The sequence below is a fragment of the Cladophialophora immunda genome (assembly GCF_000835495.1).
Source record: "Cladophialophora immunda strain CBS 83496 unplaced genomic scaffold supercont1.1, whole genome shotgun sequence".
NCBI classification, from domain to species: Eukaryota; Fungi; Ascomycota; class Eurotiomycetes; order Chaetothyriales; family Herpotrichiellaceae; genus Cladophialophora; species Cladophialophora immunda.
In genome coordinates this window covers 3,372,572-3,389,078 of record NW_015622541.1, presented here as the reverse complement: position 1 = coordinate 3,389,078, position 16,507 = coordinate 3,372,572, and the positions used below count along the sequence as shown (strand labels likewise).

At 54.2% G+C, this 16,507-nt stretch overlaps 6 protein-coding genes across 6 annotated transcripts; 2 read left to right on the top strand and 4 right to left on the bottom strand.

Annotated features, from left to right (window-relative positions):
• Window positions 1-621: 621 nt before the first annotated feature.
• PV07_00969 (uncharacterized protein) lies at window positions 622-3,453 on the bottom strand (the record flags this gene model as incomplete). Its single annotated transcript, XM_016387462.1, has 1 exon — window positions 622-3,453. The coding sequence occupies one exon, from the start codon at window positions 3,451-3,453 to the stop codon at window positions 622-624; it is 2,832 nt and encodes a 943-aa protein (XP_016254390.1).
• A 247-nt stretch (window positions 3,454-3,700) lies between these two features.
• PV07_00968 (uncharacterized protein) lies at window positions 3,701-5,236 on the bottom strand (the record flags this gene model as incomplete). The annotated part of the gene is made up of 1 exon (XM_016387461.1): window positions 3,701-5,236. The coding sequence occupies one exon, from the start codon at window positions 5,234-5,236 to the stop codon at window positions 3,701-3,703; it is 1,536 nt and encodes a 511-aa protein (XP_016254389.1).
• Window positions 5,237-5,664: 428 nt separating this feature from the next.
• Window positions 5,665-7,090, top strand: PV07_00967 (uncharacterized protein). Its single transcript, XM_016387460.1, has 2 exons — window positions 5,665-6,127; window positions 6,196-7,090. The coding sequence occupies exons 1-2, from the start codon at window positions 5,971-5,973 to the stop codon at window positions 6,981-6,983; spliced, it is 945 nt and encodes a 314-aa protein (XP_016254388.1). The 5' UTR covers window positions 5,665-5,970; the 3' UTR covers window positions 6,984-7,090.
• Window positions 6,200-8,283, bottom strand: PV07_00966 (uncharacterized protein). The gene is made up of 2 exons (XM_016387459.1): window positions 8,163-8,283; window positions 6,200-8,107 (listed from the first exon to the last, which is right to left on the bottom strand). The coding sequence occupies exons 1-2, from the start codon at window positions 8,210-8,212 to the stop codon at window positions 7,012-7,014; spliced, it is 1,146 nt and encodes a 381-aa protein (XP_016254387.1). The 5' UTR covers window positions 8,213-8,283; the 3' UTR covers window positions 6,200-7,011.
• A 2,604-nt stretch (window positions 8,284-10,887) lies between these two features.
• Window positions 10,888-14,670, top strand: PV07_00965 (uncharacterized protein). Its single transcript, XM_016387458.1, has 2 exons — window positions 10,888-11,644; window positions 11,698-14,670. Exons 1-2 carry the CDS (start codon window positions 11,246-11,248, stop codon window positions 14,143-14,145), a joined length of 2,847 nt encoding a protein of 948 aa, XP_016254386.1. The 5' UTR covers window positions 10,888-11,245; the 3' UTR covers window positions 14,146-14,670.
• Window positions 14,525-16,431, bottom strand: PV07_00964 (uncharacterized protein). Its single transcript, XM_016387457.1, has one exon. The coding sequence runs from the start codon at window positions 15,920-15,922 to the stop codon at window positions 14,825-14,827; it is 1,098 nt and encodes a 365-aa protein (XP_016254385.1). The 5' UTR covers window positions 15,923-16,431; the 3' UTR covers window positions 14,525-14,824.
• Window positions 16,432-16,507: the final 76 nt, after the last annotated feature.

Genomic DNA, 16,507 nt, shown 5'->3' with positions numbered 1-16,507 from the left:
CGCAATCCTGGTCCGCCCGGTGTGCAGCCAGCCAGCGGTCGACGACTTGTCCCAATGGGTTTTCCCGAAGATTGCACCGTGCGAACACAGAGCTTGAGGCCCCCCCCCCCCCCCCCCGAATATCGGACGCCTGCAAAATGTGTCGATGAGACCTGGGGGACACACAGGAACTCGATCGACAGCGCATGGAACTTTTTATAGAATGGAATGAGAGGCAGCGTGCGCGGACTGGGTATGACATGGCGAGCCGATCCCCGTGGGTCCCTTCATCTCGGTTACTGGTAACACTGAGACGAGGCAAGTCTTTGCTCACGTATTATGCGCGGAGGATATCTAGACGAACCATTCACCGAACCAACCAGGGAACCAACGTTTCAATTCCGCCAGTCATGAATCAGGTGCCGTATGCATAAACCCTGGAATGGTGGGGGTGAGATACCTCATGCAGCTCATCGGTCATTATGTGCTTGGCTATGTAGACGTCCAAGCTCCTGAGAAAGCTCGTCTCCTTCCTTTGTCTCCTGCATATCCGACCTTGTAGCTCGTTCTCCAGGGAGGTAAAGAGCCCTCATTGAAGCAAAGAAGCAGAAGCAAAAGCAAAAACAAAGCAAATGCTGGGCTCTAAGGTTTGAGGTTAGCAAAGCTCCAGGTCGGCTCTCCCTCGGTCCCGGTCTCAGCCGGGGCATCACCAGCGTCGTGGTTCCTCGCCTTCATTTCCTGCGGGCTGTTGCCGTCGTCAGAGCTTGGGAGGTGGTTGGAGCGCGCTGCGGGTCGATTGGAAAGGGCTGTGCCCTGCTTGCCCGACGTCCGCGCAGGTGGCGAATCGACGACTGATGAGATCTTCCCGATACGGGTTGTTGGCGGCTGACTTGCTGGGCCGGTGAGGCCTGAGGTTTCTCTGGGCAAGGAGCTCGTAGGAGGAGACTGCTGGCTTGATACACCAGCGGCGGTTGACCGGTGCTGCTGGCTCGTCGAAAAGACTGAACCAGGAGTCAGACTTGATGCACGGGCAATAATAGTTGTCGGGCGCTCATTCAGCTCAGCTTTGGCACTTGCTATAGCTTCATTTCCGTGATCGGTTGCTAGGAGTGGCCCGGTGGAATGTCCTTTGGTGTCAGCCACAAGTGACGATCTCTTCGCACTTGACTGTGCCAATTCTGGCTTCCTGGATTGTGTCTTGCCTCCCGTTCCCCCATGCTGGGATCCCGAGGCCTCTCGCCGTGGACTGGATTGGCCCGATGGCACTTCCAGCGGAGACGCAGGCGGGATCTGAACTTCCTTTGGAGAGGGTTCTGCGGATATCGGCTTGTCTCTCCTGCTTCCTTCCTTGCTTGCAGGACCTTGTCCACGTGGCTGTTCTTCGCCCGTGCCTTTCACCCCGGGTGAAGATATCGTCCGATTCTCGTCCGTACTCTTGAGTCTAACAGCTGCCTTGCCCGCTCTCTTCTCCTGCAGGGCCTTGTACTCTGTCGTGCTGAGCACTCGGCCATCATTCAAGGAGATGCGGATGGATGTTCCACGCGCGAAATCGGTGTGTTGTTGCGATCGAGAAGGTCCTGCTGGTGAGGAGGCCTGGAATAGCTCGTCTCCTGCCTCTGGTCGTTTGTTGCATTTTGCGGGTGGTCCTGAAGCGGTACTACGATGGGAGCTAGGACGGTGGAAAGCCGATTCACCCGTAGAACTGGGCTGCTTTGGAGGAGACGTCTGGGAGCTCTGGCTCTCGGCAGACAGCCTCGGAGGGGTCGTGTTATCAGTCTGGTTTGGAGGAGTCGAACGCGAGATTCCAGAGCATCCATGCTCTCCTTCTCCCTGTGTGCGATGCTCAGGTCTTCGCCCACCGGGTATGCGTGTTCGTTCCTCCGGTCTTCGCCCTCTTCTGCCATCTTCGTGGCTCAGTGTCCGCCGACCTGGCCTTCGATGTACCTGAATGCGGGTCTGCGAATTTCCTGGGGGTGTTTGTCCAGCAGGACGTAGGCTATCAGCCCCATCATGATTCCGGTTTTGAGGCGACCGAGGGAAAAGCCACGGAGGTGGATCTCTGGGAGACCTAGGTCGACGAGGTTGGTGAATCGGGCGACGTGAGGGCGAATGAGGACGGTGGATATCGTCAAGGCGATCCTCACTCTCAGCAAAGATGACGACACTGTTGTGAACAGCGAAAATGCCTGAGGAACTATGGCGGTACGCGCCACGTCTGCGACGATTGTAGGTATCCTGATCATTGTCCCATCGACGACCTGTATTGACGGAGTTGAAGTTACCTCCACCGCGCAGAGACGCGGTCAGGGGCCGCGGCTGAGAGATTTGATCTTGAGCTTCGGACTGCTTCTGTGCCACTCGCGTTCGAAGAGCGTCGCCAAGCCTCCGATGCTGATGCTGCTTTGATGTGTCTTGAACAGAGCTGGGACAAGGAGTTGGTGTATTTGAGAGCATCTTTTCGACGCTCATGTTAGTGCTAGACATAGCTGCTTTCTTGTCCCAGTGCTTTCTCGGCCGCAGAAGCCACTTCCCAATCTTAGAAAGACGTTTTCTGCTCTGGCTGGTGCTTTCCTCGAGCATAAAATCGGGTTGGAGGGCCTGCGCTTCGCTTCCATCATCTGGGTTCTTCGGACACGTCTGTGATGGTAATGGTGGTGACGTCTCTCGGTCAGTTTGGTTTCGATTCGCTGGGTTCGGGCGGTGTGATCCATTCATATCGTCGGTGGAAGTTCGTTCGGAGAAAGGGATTACATTCACTGTCGTAACAAGGTCCGCTGTTGGCTCAGGCGGTGTTGTCGTTCGTCTCACACGCTCTCTCCATTCTCTGGAGTAGATGGAACAAGGTGGAAGATTTCTGGAGGGTTTTTCGCATTGAGTAGAGAATCTAAGACATGGTTCACTCGGGACTTTTGGAACAGATGAGAGGCACTCGTTCTGTTGCTGTAAACAACTGTGCTCGTCCTCCATGGTGACTGGACCGCCGAGTCGTCCTCGCTGCTGGAAGGGCCCATCTGAAAGAGCAACACCTATGTTCTCGCTAGGATCGATCTGATGTCTCACCATCAAGTCATTCTGGACGACAGGGTGTCCGATATCAAAGTTGAGGTCAAGTTTTGAGTCCTTGAAATCGAAATCGAAGACGAGGTCGGCCGCTGGAGGAGTCGGAGGCGTTTCTTGTTGTCGACTTCGATGTAAGCCTCGCTGGTAGTGCTCTCTGGTGCGAGTAAACCGGTCCATTCCTTCCATACCACCGGGAGTTTCCAGGCCAATCGCTTGTAGACCGCAATAGATCTTATTCAAGAGGGCAACTAGGAGGATGTCTATGGTCCAGACAGTGAGGTACAACGGACCGATGACGGTGACGAGGAAAACAAAGCAGATCTGGAAAGGGATGTCCTGCAGCAAGAGAGTGAAACCACGAGTCGTCGAGCGTGCCGTCGACGCTCCCTGTAAGCCGGATCTTGTCTGGGGCATCAAATATACGGCTAGTTGAATCAAGAAGCTGACTGAAAGGTCATTTGGAGAATTTGAGAGTGTACTTTTGACTCCAGGCTGGACATGTGGGCAACTGAAGTGACATCTTTCGTCTAAGAAACAGGTGAAACGCTGTGAAGATCCGCTTGTAGTGGCAACATGAAGGCAATAACCAATGTGTTGCGCATAATGGTCGTTCGTTGATTCATCACTGACAACTCTTCAACGCCGGCGCCCCGTCAATCCCTTAGACGCTGATTGTTTTGAATACTCCCAGACCACTTCCACCGGTGACTATGACCGTACCAGGCATTTGTGGATGCCAGTGTAATTCTTTACCGTCCTCAACGTGGTGGATGAACAATAGTTGGGGAGGAACCTTTTCGGCACCTTCACCTAAGCCTAAGCCTGCCTCTCTGCCATATTCCTCATCGTCAAGCTCGACTGCAAGATCCCACAGAGTTGCTGTGTTGTCTGCGCAGGCAACAGCCACCACGCTGTCATCCGTCGGGTGCCACTCTATGGAAGTGATGGGCTTCTTGTGGAAGTGAAAGTCGGCAACAGGGCTGGGTTTGATCTGCGCGCCGGGTGGCGCCCCTGACTGAGGTTTCCACTGCCGCAAATCCCAGACTGCCCACTCACCATCATCAGCACCGGTGGCAAGCAAATGGAACGTCTGGCGCGACCACGACATCACGTTGACATCGGTGCTGCTGATCTTCACATCCACGGCTGGTTTGCGACTCTTACTTCGCGCATCCCACACCTTCACAGTGCCATCGGAGCTTGCGGAGGCAAAGACAAATTTCTCGTTGGGTGACCATTGAAGTTCTTCTACTGCGTCGGTGTGGCCGACAAATGTTCTGGTGTCAGTGACCCAGCCGCCACCCTCGGTTCGCTGCGTGCTGAATATTTGTCCAGCGTTGTCACCGGAGAGAAGTCGACCATTTGGATGTGACGAAGTTGGCGCCCAGTCCAATGCGTATCCTTCCGTTTTGTGCATTCGGAGAGTGCTGAGAGGCTTCGCCGCGTTTGGAGGCAGTGTGTAGCCGGGAGTTGAGAGAGAATGGAGATACGGGGATACGTCATGAATCAGAACCTGACCATTTTCCAGGGATGTAGCTGTCAATGTCTGAGGTATTTGAGTCATGTCGGCAGAGGCCGACGCTGGTTGGAATGCTCTTATTCTGTTGGTTGTGCTTGGAAGTGGTATCGACCTCGACTCGAGCACAGGGTCGGATGAGCCCTCGTCATCTTCACCATCGTCGCTATCGCTCTCCGAATCCGTCTGATTGCCGCGATCCATCTTCGACAGGCTGCTCAACCGCAAAATGTACAACTCATTCTCTTTGGCGCGTGACGACTCCGCCTGAGTCCCAGCAACCGCATAGACCGTTCTGGGATATTGCTTGCGATTGTCACCCAAATTGTCTCGTACAACGTCAAAGGAGAGACAGGGCCATGTCGTCGACATAAGGTGAAGCATCTCGTAGGTGGAAGGGTCTGGTGTCAGCGACATTCCAGGTTGCAATATCGATCGGCCTGGGATGAATGTCTGCTCCTTCGAGTCGACATCCATAGCATCCTGTGCCTGCTCTGCTTCTCTTTCAGCGTCCGGTCTCCCATCGACACCCGCCTCCATGACCTCGTCCTCTGACTCGTATTCATCTTCGAATTCGTCTTCGAAGTCGAGGGTGGGGTCGCCGTTTGCACTCGAATCCGGCCGTTGCCCTGCTTTGAGGGACTCTAGGTTTTCCTGGCTCTCCGCGGTTCTTTTCGACATCTTGTGCACTCGAGGCTTCTATTCACAATGTCACAAGTAAGGCAACGACTCATTGCCGCTCAAGAAATCTGCATTTCTCTCTCCGCACATGAATTTCGATATTATTTTTTTCTCCAAAAAGATGCTTATGTAACGCGTCATCACGTGCAGGAGTGGGATGTTTGATGCTAAGACAGCCATTTGCACCTTTGCTTCCGGTTGTGCATGACTTACTCCGTATAGGGGGCAACGAGTGCCTGTCTGTGGTACCAAGACGGTTCTCCGGTGGAAGGCCATTCTCCAAGGTGAGGATCCAGGCATAGCCGCCTCATTACCGGGCCCGACAGGTGGTGATTCTGCTGCCCACATTAGTAGAGTAAGCCTCGGCTCTTGTAGGGGCCCGCCCCCAGATATGGGGATCCTATGAACAGCTATTATCTCCTCCTGCACTCAGTTCAAAACTGCGTACTCAGCTCAAAATAAAGGACTGCGCTCTCGTGAGATTTTCCGGCGGTGGAGAAAGAGAGTCGGGTTGTTATACCTATCTTTTACGCCCCAGACTCATCAAACATTCACACAATCGCCTGTACCTACATACCTGTCTTTACTACTAGCCGACTGCGACTTGAAGCGCATTGAAAGAGGCCAACTCTCGCTGTGCTACACACCCTCCCCTCGCGATCGAGTGCACCTGTGACCCCGAATACTTTCCCTCCAGTACTCAAGCTTCCAGACATTGAAAAACATACACAGCAATGACGGCTGCTCCCAAAAGACGCCTCGCGGCGTTGTCCAAGCAACTTGCGGAAGGCATACCTTCCGAGGGCACATTTGAGGAGATCCCTCGTGTTAGACATGTCGCAGACAGCTCAACAGGACCAAGAGTCAAGGGCAAGGTTGTCATCGTTACTGGTACGTCCGAAAAATTATAGCACTTGACTACCACGAAGAAACGGATTCTCACTGTACTTGGTTTCCAGGATGCAACTCTCCCATCGGCATTGGTCGAGCGTCGGCACACCAATACGCCCAGAACGGCGCAAAGGCGGTCTATATTTGCGACTACGATGACAAGTATTTGGAAATGCACAAGCGGGAACTGGCGTCCCTATATCCCGAATGCGAGGTCCACTGTGTGAAAATGGACGTCGGCGAAGAATCTCAGGTGAAAGCCGTTGTGGATCAATGCCTGGCAAAATACGGCAGACTGGACATCATGTTTGCAAATGCTGGCATCTCGGGTGTCCCCAATACGTTTGAACATATTTCGAGCGAGGCATATATGAGGACGATGAGGGTTAACGCACTGGGTGTATTTCTCTGTTTCAAATATGCCGCCATTGCCATGCAGAAGACGTCTCCCGAGAAGAAATATCCTGGAGGAAGCATCATTGGCACGGCGTCGGTGGCTGGGATCCGGTCGAATGCTGGGGGCACGGACTACTCGGCCAGCAAAGCTGCCGTGGTATCGATGGCACAGACGATGTCCTATCAGTTAAGTGGGACAGGCGTGAGGGTCAATGCCATCTGCCCAGGTGTGATCGAGACTGGTATGACCAAACCCATGTATGATGCAGCACGAGGCCGGGGCACCGAGAAGAAGATTGGCCAGTTGAATCCGCTGCAGAGAGGCGCGGTGGCCGACGAGGTTGCTAGAGTCGCCTTGTTCTTGGGAAGTGACGAGGCTAGCTATGTCAATGGCCAAGCCTGGGCCGTATGCGGTGGACTGAGTGCTGGACATCCTTTTGTCCCAGGTAAACTGGGTTGAGGATATTCATAGATCTGATAAAGTGGACTCAGCCATCCAGGTCTTTTTGAAGGACTTCCAGTACCTTCTTCTCGTCGATGTTGTCCAAAGAAACAATGTGTTCTTCATCTGCTTTGTCCTCGCTGGCGTAGGTCGGCAGGTTGATCGATAATTCTGTCCCATACTTTTCTTCATAATTTTTTTCGGTGATGAAAGGAGCAGGCAAATCCTGGGGGGCTTCTTGTCGAACATAGAAAGTCGGGAACTCTAGGATGGTCTGATTGCGAAGAGCATCAACCAGCTTTGAGTCCGAAGCAACAGGAATCAAACATTTCACTTTCGAGATCGTGTTCGGCTTCAATAGATAAAACTTGAGGTTCTGTGATGAACGCGAAGTTTGCGGATGCTGGCCAGTCCTTCGTGTCGGGCCATGAGTCGTGTCGGTGTCGGTCTGGTCCGTGACAGGTTCGAGGGCGGCCGATTCGGATTCTGGATTTGCAGGATTTCCTTCCACATTCCCAGTGTGCGAGGTTCCTCCATCAATTTCTCCGGCAGTGACAGGCCGAGTAGGTTGATCGTCGGGGTGAGGAGCTGAGACTGACCCTGTTTCAGCATCACTTCGCTTGCGTTTCTTGCGGTTGACGGCGTGTTTCCCAAATGCACCCAGAAATGCTTCCTCGACGGTCCTCGACTCAAGCACATTGCAGATCCTCTTGTCGCCATCGTGACACAACCATTCAGTCGTCCACATGATACACTTTCCATGGCCCGCCCAATGCGACTTGTTCTGATTGTTTCTCGACAATCCTTTGGGCGCCTTGATCAAGCATATTCCTCTCTCTTCGAGCTCGGCATCAAACTTTCGTCTAGCCTCCTGGCCCTTTCGTACGATACCACTGGGGACCAAGTCAATCCCCTTACTTTGAGTAAGCTCGTCTGCGCGCGCCAGGGATCTTTCGACGGAAGTAATAAAGTTGAAATCTTGATCGACAGAGGCCGGTGTGGCTAAATCAGCTCGCTTCCGGTAGGCGGTAGGGTCTCGAATGCCTGAGCACTGTGCCCAGGACTTGTGACGCTTGACGCATGGCAGGGAGCATGTGTGGATTCCACATCGAGGGCAAGTGTACTTAATGGGATTGACGTGACTGTCGAGATCAGGGATTTGGTCTTTGCAAAGGGTAGGGACGGGTTCAAGCTTACCAAATCGCACAGAGATCAGTCAACAGCACGTCGCTAACTGTTTCCTGCATAGCATCGTCAATCTCAGCGAGACATGAATCTGCGGATGCGGGTAGTCAGGTCGTAGATGGGATCCATCGAGTATGGCGCAGGAGTTCCTTCAAAACTTCCAGAGTCTGCGGTTTTTCCTTATCGATAACGAAGGTGGCACTTCATACCGAGTGAGGGATAATCTCGACGTCACGCTGCAGCCTCGGTGAAGGGCTGGACTAATACTACGATCCATTTCCTGAAATAAGAATAATGCAACTGACAAGGCTTTCTACTACCCAGACCCCAGAAGTTCCTGGGAACATTGAGTTCATACTTCTCCTCGTTCGTACCTGGCTTTGAGTTGTCCCAGCATCAGCATTAGTGCAGTCACCAAGTAGAGCAGGATCGATGCAAATGCAGATATCCGCTAGATACCATAACCAGCGACATCGGCAGCAAGGTGCCTGTAAACCGCTCCCAAATTCCAGACCTTTTACGCAAAAGCACGTGGCTATCAATGCCAGTCTCGACTCGACTGGGATATCTTTGATCTTCCCCTAAAAGAACTGGCCGTGGATGATAGAAGGTTTCCTAGTCTGCTGGGAGGTGTCCTTAGCTTCGACAGAGGACATCAGACTCAATATTGGAATTAGAAATCCGCGTTGTCTTGCGCATGTTAGAACCACCGCAGTCTGCTTCAAGTCAGAAATCTGGTATTTGAGTTGGCCAAGGCTGCTGCAACGGGGGTAACGAGAGGCGAGAGAAGTCAAGAGCAGCAGGTTCAGGCTATACCTCTCTCTTTCTCTCACTTCCCTACCCTCTCTCTGTCTTCTCATTGTTGGCTCATGTTGTGGTCACTTCGCTGGTCGCCGGAAACCCAACACGCACGTGGGATTAGATGAGCAGGACGGCCAGTTCATTGGGTAACGCACCAACTTAAATTACCGTTACCAATTCCCTCCCTGCAGTCAAAGTTCGCAATACAGAGCACATCCTGGCAAACCTAGATAGTGTTCTGTCACTTCTTGCGTGCAGTGGCATGCAATAATGATCCAGCGGATCGTGTCATAAGATCGCGATTGGGCGCAATCCGTCCGGCAACCCCGCGGATTCCTTTCGATGGAGTAGTAGGTACATGAGATGAACCCCTGAGGCGTGCAGCGTTACTTCTGGAAGCATGACAAGAAAACCTTGATGCGCGGCAACGGGCCAACAGGAGCAGGCTTCTCCATGCAAGACGGAAGTGTAAATGCATCTGATGGCTTGGATTATCAGCCTTGACGTGAAACACATCCGAATGCGGTCTGGAATTGCGAACCAGACGGGAATCTTTCTCCTAGTCATCTCCTTTCCCGCGTGCCGTGCGTACTCGTAACTCTTGTGTCGCGGACGCGCAGACTCCATGATTCATCACTGTCGTCCTGGCAGGAAAATTTCGACGAGATGCAGTCCGTAGCAGAAACCTTGAGTGCAACAGGGCCAATTGCGTGCTTGTCCTTTACATAAAACCCATGTGGCCAGATGGCTGGAACCCGAAAGACGCGACGGTGGCCTGCAAGTTATTCGTATCTGTGCTCGGCGACTTCCCACCAAATGGGTTGAAAGGAATAGCCCGTGCCTGCAACGCAGCCAGTTCTTTTGAGCCGAGCAAGAGAATCCGTACACGCGGGAAGGGCGAAGAGGGGTATGGAGAAGTCTGTGCCTCATAGGTACCCGCTATACGAAAGCCTAGAAGCTCAGGAAGGCAAGCCACGTCCAAGCAAGAAGAGCAGCCCAAACGAGAAAGTTGACCCCTCCCCCCTGAAAGCCCACACAAGCAGATGGGTCACCGATGGGGAGGAGCAGTATGAGGCACATCTTGCCCCCCAGAAAATGTGAAAGCCTCAGCCAGCCTGTGATGGAAGTGGCCAAAAAAGGTCTGCCACAGGTCGGGGCTTCAGGCACACGTCCGTCACCCAGGCCATCAACCAAGTTTTCCTGGCTCATCACAGACAGGTGGATCAGGATTGTTGGTTGCCAACCAAATTGAGGGCTGCCGGGGAAAACAGTGAGCCAGGGTCCTGCAGGACACCAGGGGCACGTCCAACCCCAAACCGGCGTGGTTCCGTGTGGGAGGGCAGCTCGACTTGGATGGTGTGTGTCCCTCAGCTCCTGGCTAGACCCAACCTGGGGGGCGATGGGACAGATAGCTCTTTGGGCTGTTGGATGATTTGCGACAGGGGCCCACGGGCACGGCTCAGGCACAGGGACAGGCGCAGGCGCAGGCAGAGGCTAGTGCGCAGAGATTCGCCATTCGGATTTGTGTACCTGGACGGGGCAAACTCTGTGCTCGTGCGAGAGGAGGAGGAGTTGAGAGTCTTTTGGTACGTCGTGAGTAGACAGATTTGACAGAGGAAGAAACTCACCAGATTCCCTCAATCTTGTGGCTGATCTGCGCTGCTGCACCATGGCAAGAGGACGAGGAGCGAAGACAGCTGAGGAAACCCAGGTACCTCGCAGGCTCGCACCTACAAGTAGGTACGAGGAACATGGAGATGGGCACCCATTCTCGGTTATGGGCTCCACGGTCGAGAGTGGTTTCTAACCCCTGCAAGCCTCATCTTCTTAGCTGCATATCCGGAGTCCACCACTGCTAGTCCTGGCACTTGATGTGCCTCCGGTGGGCTTGGCCTGACACCTCATGCTGCGCTTCCTCTCGCTTCCAATGCCAGATGGACTCCTGAAATCTATGGAGCTTCAATTGTGCCCTGCAACAATCTCTCCTGGCACCTACGCCGTTCCAGTACCTGTGGTGCTTTTCTATCCTCCCAACGGTCGGAGCCCGTTGGTTTTTTTCTTTCTTTCTTCACACCGCGGGGGCTGTCTCTGAGCCACGTCCTCTTCCCCTCCGTTTGTCTCGAGGAGAAAAGAAAACAATTGCACTCTCCGCGACGATATCCCTAGATTCAAAGGCTCCAGGGCTGTCTGGAGCTCGCCATTGGTTCTGGGTTGAATTGCTGGAGGATTGATATCCAAGCTCACACGACTGAATTGCTCAGGCTTAACCTCCCTGCCACCTTTGAACCGACAGCATGGGTCCCTCACTCAGAGGTCATACCTCAATGACTTCAATGGCTGCTCGACCTCAGACCCGCGATACAAATCGCCCTGCTACCCGAGAACAGCAAGTTGACAATGCCATGGTTCCCAGCCGAACCTCATCTCTCCACTCACGAATCACCCAACCTCTCCCCTCGACCCTCGCAAAGTCGAACAATCGACCGACTCCAAAGACATTGACCCATGCCTACATGGTCTGTGGCGTGGGAAGGGAGCCGTCGCAATGGGTCAAAGCACCACCTCCATCCCACGGCAAGATTCAACATATGAAGGGAGCTGTGGGCCAGTTCTGGCTTCCCGAGATCTTGGGGAGCAGCCCCAGGCTGGAGAGTGACAATGAAATTGCAAGAGCTCTGCACAGTGCCATGAGGGTTCGTTGCTGTTGCTCCCCACGCTTTGATTACAACCACTGACCACGAGACAGGCGTGCTTTCCACATGATGTCGAGATCTGCACTGGCAGAAGTCAGCCACATTGCGTTCATCACTCTTTCGTCCTCCAGCAAGATTCTCAACACACCTTGTACGGTATTGCTCTGCGAGTTTGGTCACGAGCCGATGAGAAACGAGCCGAAACCATTCGCGACCTTCGCCGCAAGACCGAATCCGATTACAGAGATGTCGCCGATGAGACCTACTGGATTCCCTACTGCCTGAGCTTTCTTTCCAGATATCCTCTCTACAACCTCCTGGGCGACTACCTGCGAGGAATGTGGATTCACTGGAACAAGGCCACCAACCTGTTTCACGCCGAGGAGGTTTCCAGAATCCTCAGCTTCCCTGCTCCACGACTGAATGACCTTGTACGGATCGATATGAAAGATTATGCCCTCTGCTACCAATTCCCGTCCTCGCCCACCGGATTCCAGAACTTCAACATGTGGCCGCTCTTCTGCTGTTTGAGCATTCCCAATATTGTAGGCCTCATCGAGGCCTCTGTCTCGCCTACTCGCCGTATCATTCTCACCAGCCACCACCCAGCCATGCTCACAATCGCAGCCGAAACCATCAGATTCTGTGTTCGCGTATACGAATGGAGCGGCCTGTATGTGCCCGTTGTCCATGCTCGCAATGCCAGCGAAATGGTGCAAGAGCCTGGACCATATATCTTGGGCATCACCACTGAATGTCGATCTCTCTTCCAGCCTCCCAAGGATGCTCTCCTGGTGGACCTGGACCGGAATCTCGTCATCACGGATCATCCACCGAACATTTTGACCGCTGGCCAACGCACCAAGATGATCAACCGTCTGACACAAGCCTTGAACAGCGACGTTGAGATAAGCGGTGTCCCCCAGCATCTCAAGTCTGCCTATGGAGGTGGCAAGCTCATCCCCGCCGGACAAATCATTGTTCTGCGCGGTGAGGTGGAAAGTGTTCAGGACCCCTCATGGTGGAACCAGGACGCTGTGATGGCAGTCATGGACCATGTCTGCGAGAAGCTTGGCCGCAATACTGGTGTCAAGGCCATCTTTGGCGGTACCATGAAGAAACCCCTGATGACCAAGATCTCAATGAGACACATGAATGAGATTGTTCGAGAACGTAACCAATATTCGAGAGACGCACTTGAAGCATGGCAGGACTTCATCAACCTGAAGGGCCGCATGGACACAGAGCTTGCCAAGGTTGCAAAGAGGAATAACTACCTTGAGCAAGAAGTTGAGACATGGAAGTTGCAGTTCCAGAAATTCCAAGCCTTCGTCGAGTCTCTCAACAAGGAGCTGGCAGAGCTTCGTGTCAAGATTGAGTCTCACAAGCGCGAGAACCGCAGACTTACCGGCCTTATCGACCAACAGAAGGATGATGCTGCCCGTCTTGCTCTCCGTCTGTCTGGCACTGAGAGACAGCGTGACAACGCCTTAGAGGCGTTGGTGCTCCAGCAAGGCATTGCCGAAGACCTTGAGAAAGAACGTGCTCGCAATCGCAAGGAGATCGCGGCTCTGCAACATACGAATCAGACGCTGCAGAGACAACGTGATGAAGCTCAGCGCGTCGTTCTCCACCTCCGATCGCTCATCACCGGCCAAACGCACCATATGGAACACATTGTCCGCTCCATTGGATCAGCTTCCGAGTTGGCAGAGTACATCAACGAAGGATACGAAGAGGAGGATGAAGAAGAGGGAGAAGGCGACCAAGATGAAGAAGAACAAGATGAGATTGCTGAGGATGGTGATGAACTCAAGAACGCCAGGCCTAGCAAACGACCATCGAGATCTGGCTCCATTGACGGCCAAGACGTCACGCCGCAAATGGAAAACAAGCTCCTGGCTGCCAATAAGAGAGCTAGCAAACGCTACTCAGAGCTCAGCATGTCTGATGTGGCCGATCGTCATCTCCGTGACAAGACTGATGCCATTGCTGATATCATCCGCAACATCAGTGAGCAGTGTGCCGCTGCTGTCGAGGGGCTTCAGCTCGCCAACGAAGCGGCTGATGTCGAAGAGGACGAGCAGGCCGAGACGGACGAAGCCAGTATGTCGGCCTCAACAGGCCATGTTCGACAAGACAGCGAGAATTTGTCTCCCGTCGATCATACTGCCAACGATTCTCGCGCAGGCACAGGTCACTTGACCCCTCAGAGCGAACGAAGCTCGATCCCCCCAACACCAGACTTGGTGCACCAACGTTCCAGCACTGCATTGAGCATGGCAAGCACGGCGCCAACAAACTACACGGCTCGCGAGTCGCTCAACCACAACACTCGAGGTCCTGACCGTACGAAGATTGTTGAGGATGAAGATGCCGAGCGAGCCCACGCGAATGTTGCCAGCAGTACTGGCAGCGTGAAAGGAGACTCGGTGTCCGAGGAAAATGTCAAACCGCCTCCTGGCCGAGGTCCCGTTCTCAGCCGTGTCTTGGAGGCATAGGGCACCAGACTGAAGATCATCATTTTGCATAACCATGGATTTGGATTTGGATCTGCATCGAATTTGGGATGGCAAGGAGCTTTGGCGCAATACCTCTTGGAAACTAAGCGGCACGAACAACATGGTACCCCTTTGTTGTCGTCGTGTCGGGGCAATATGTTTGTCCTCGCTGTCCGACGTTCGACATGTTCCGACTTTTGTTTCTTTGAAGGTTAATCTGTAATTCTGGTGCGGCTGCTACTGCTTACGGGCTTTTATGGTGCGAGATTGCTTTTTTTTGTTATTTACCAGTTATATTCATGACAACCCAGTTGGATTGCCCAGTTCAGGCATGACACTTGACTTTGATGGCCTTGCAAGAGAGAAAATATTGACATTGGAAAAATGGAAACCAGAACAAAGTGTTTGAGGATCTAGATATTGTACTGAAAACCCGTTGAAACAGGGAAGGTCGAGCAAACTAGGACAGATCAGACCACAACAGAGAGGCAGAGTTCCATCCGTATCAACGTTTTGAATATTCGAGTCAACTGCGTCGCTCTCTTTGGTGTTTTGTTTCCTCGTGGTCGCGATGTCCATCTGACGCTGACTGTCTCTGGACGTATTTTTTTTTTCGGTTTCAATTGCTCCATCTATGCCCGTCTCTCTGGGTAGATCCGGATTTTTGCTTGCCCTGTTCTCATGGCATGGCCTGTCCCTCTCCCTGCTCCAGCTCCTCCTGGACCCTCACGACCGCCTTCAGCCCCCTGTCCCTCTTCCTAATCTCCTCCGCGGTGGGCACGCCGTACGCCGCGGCGGTCTGCTCGACGACGGTATCCTTCCAACCGCCCGTGGCGTCGTCATCCATACTGAGTTCGCCGGCATCCTTCCAGACGCCGTCGATGCTCTCGCCGATGTTGTCGAGGAAGCCGCGCATGCCGCGCGGGCCGCCGCCGAAGTTGTACATCTTGAAGGGCCCCGCGACGGCCCAGCGCGGGCCCAGGCTGGCGCGCACGATCTCGTCCAGGTCCGCCACGGAGCACACGCCCGCCTGCACCAGGTGGCACGCCTCGCGGAACAGGATGAACGACAGGCGGTTGGCCACGAAGCCCGCCGTCTCCTTGTGCACGGTGATGGGGCGGTGGATCGAGCCCAGCGCGCCAAAGTACGCCCGCGCGAACGCGGTCTCGGGCCCCGACGTGTGTGCCGACGGCACCAGCTCGAGCAGCGGCATCAGGTGCGGCGGGTTGAACGGGTGCACGATCAGCAGGCGCGCGCGGGCCGCGGCGATGGCCTCCTCTGAGAGCGCAGGACTCGCGGCGTCGAGGTGCGCGAGTTGCTGGCTCGCGGGGATCCCGCTCGTCGACGACCACAGATGCGTCGCGGGGCTCACGTAGCGCAGCACCTCGGACCATGTCCGCTGCTTGAACTGCAGGTTCTCGGGCCCCTGCTCCTGCACGACCGTCGCGTGCTGCACGGCGTCGCGCAGCGAGGTGCAGAACCTCAGCCGGCCCGACGCCGCGAGCTGCTCGATCGAGAGCTCAGGACGGGACTCCTCGGCACCTGCGGACGACGACGTCGACGGGAGATATAGAGGCAAGATGGCGGCGACGTGCTCCTGCAGGTCCGGGCGCGGGTCGAACACCGACACCCGCGCGGCCGTGTAGGTCAAGTGCAGCGCCAGGAAGGAGATGCCTATAGCGCCGACGCCGATCAGTGCGATGTGCTCGGTCCCATGGGGCAGCGGTGTCGTCGTAGCCGACGCGGGCTCAGGGGGTGGTTCTTGGGAGGAGGGCATGGTGGCGAGATGTCATGGGACAGAAAGAAAAGGACGGTGATAGTATTGTGTGTGATCTCGTCGTCTCGTCTCTCCTCAGGCGATCTCGTTGAAGTTGGTGGTTGAAATGATGATGATGTGGGTTGAGCTTGCTTCGACCTTCTCCTGCGCACCGATCAATAGATCCTCTCCTCTTCGTCTTTCACCTCCTCTGTCTTTCCCTTCCCTTCCTTCCTCTGCTCCCGCCTCTGTTCAATAAACCTCTTTTCCTGGCCCTACGGTCTCTCTGCCAGGAATATGCAGATCAGGACCACCGATTTCGCGCAAGATCGGTCGCCCGCACTTGAACACTCGGAAACAGCCGAGGCCAATTGTCCCTGCGGAAACAAATGCTCTCGCACCACAGTATTATTCTCTATGTCTCGACAAAACCGCCCTGACAATGTGTCTTCACAGTACCTGAGCCAATAGTCAGCTGGGATCGAGCAGCGTCAAGGGTTGTTGAATGAAACAGGACAGCTAGTTCGAGCGAGAGCCGGAAAGTTTTGAAAGGACGAAAAGAAGTCGGTACATAAACGGGGCTGTTCATGTTGCTCCGCATGACTC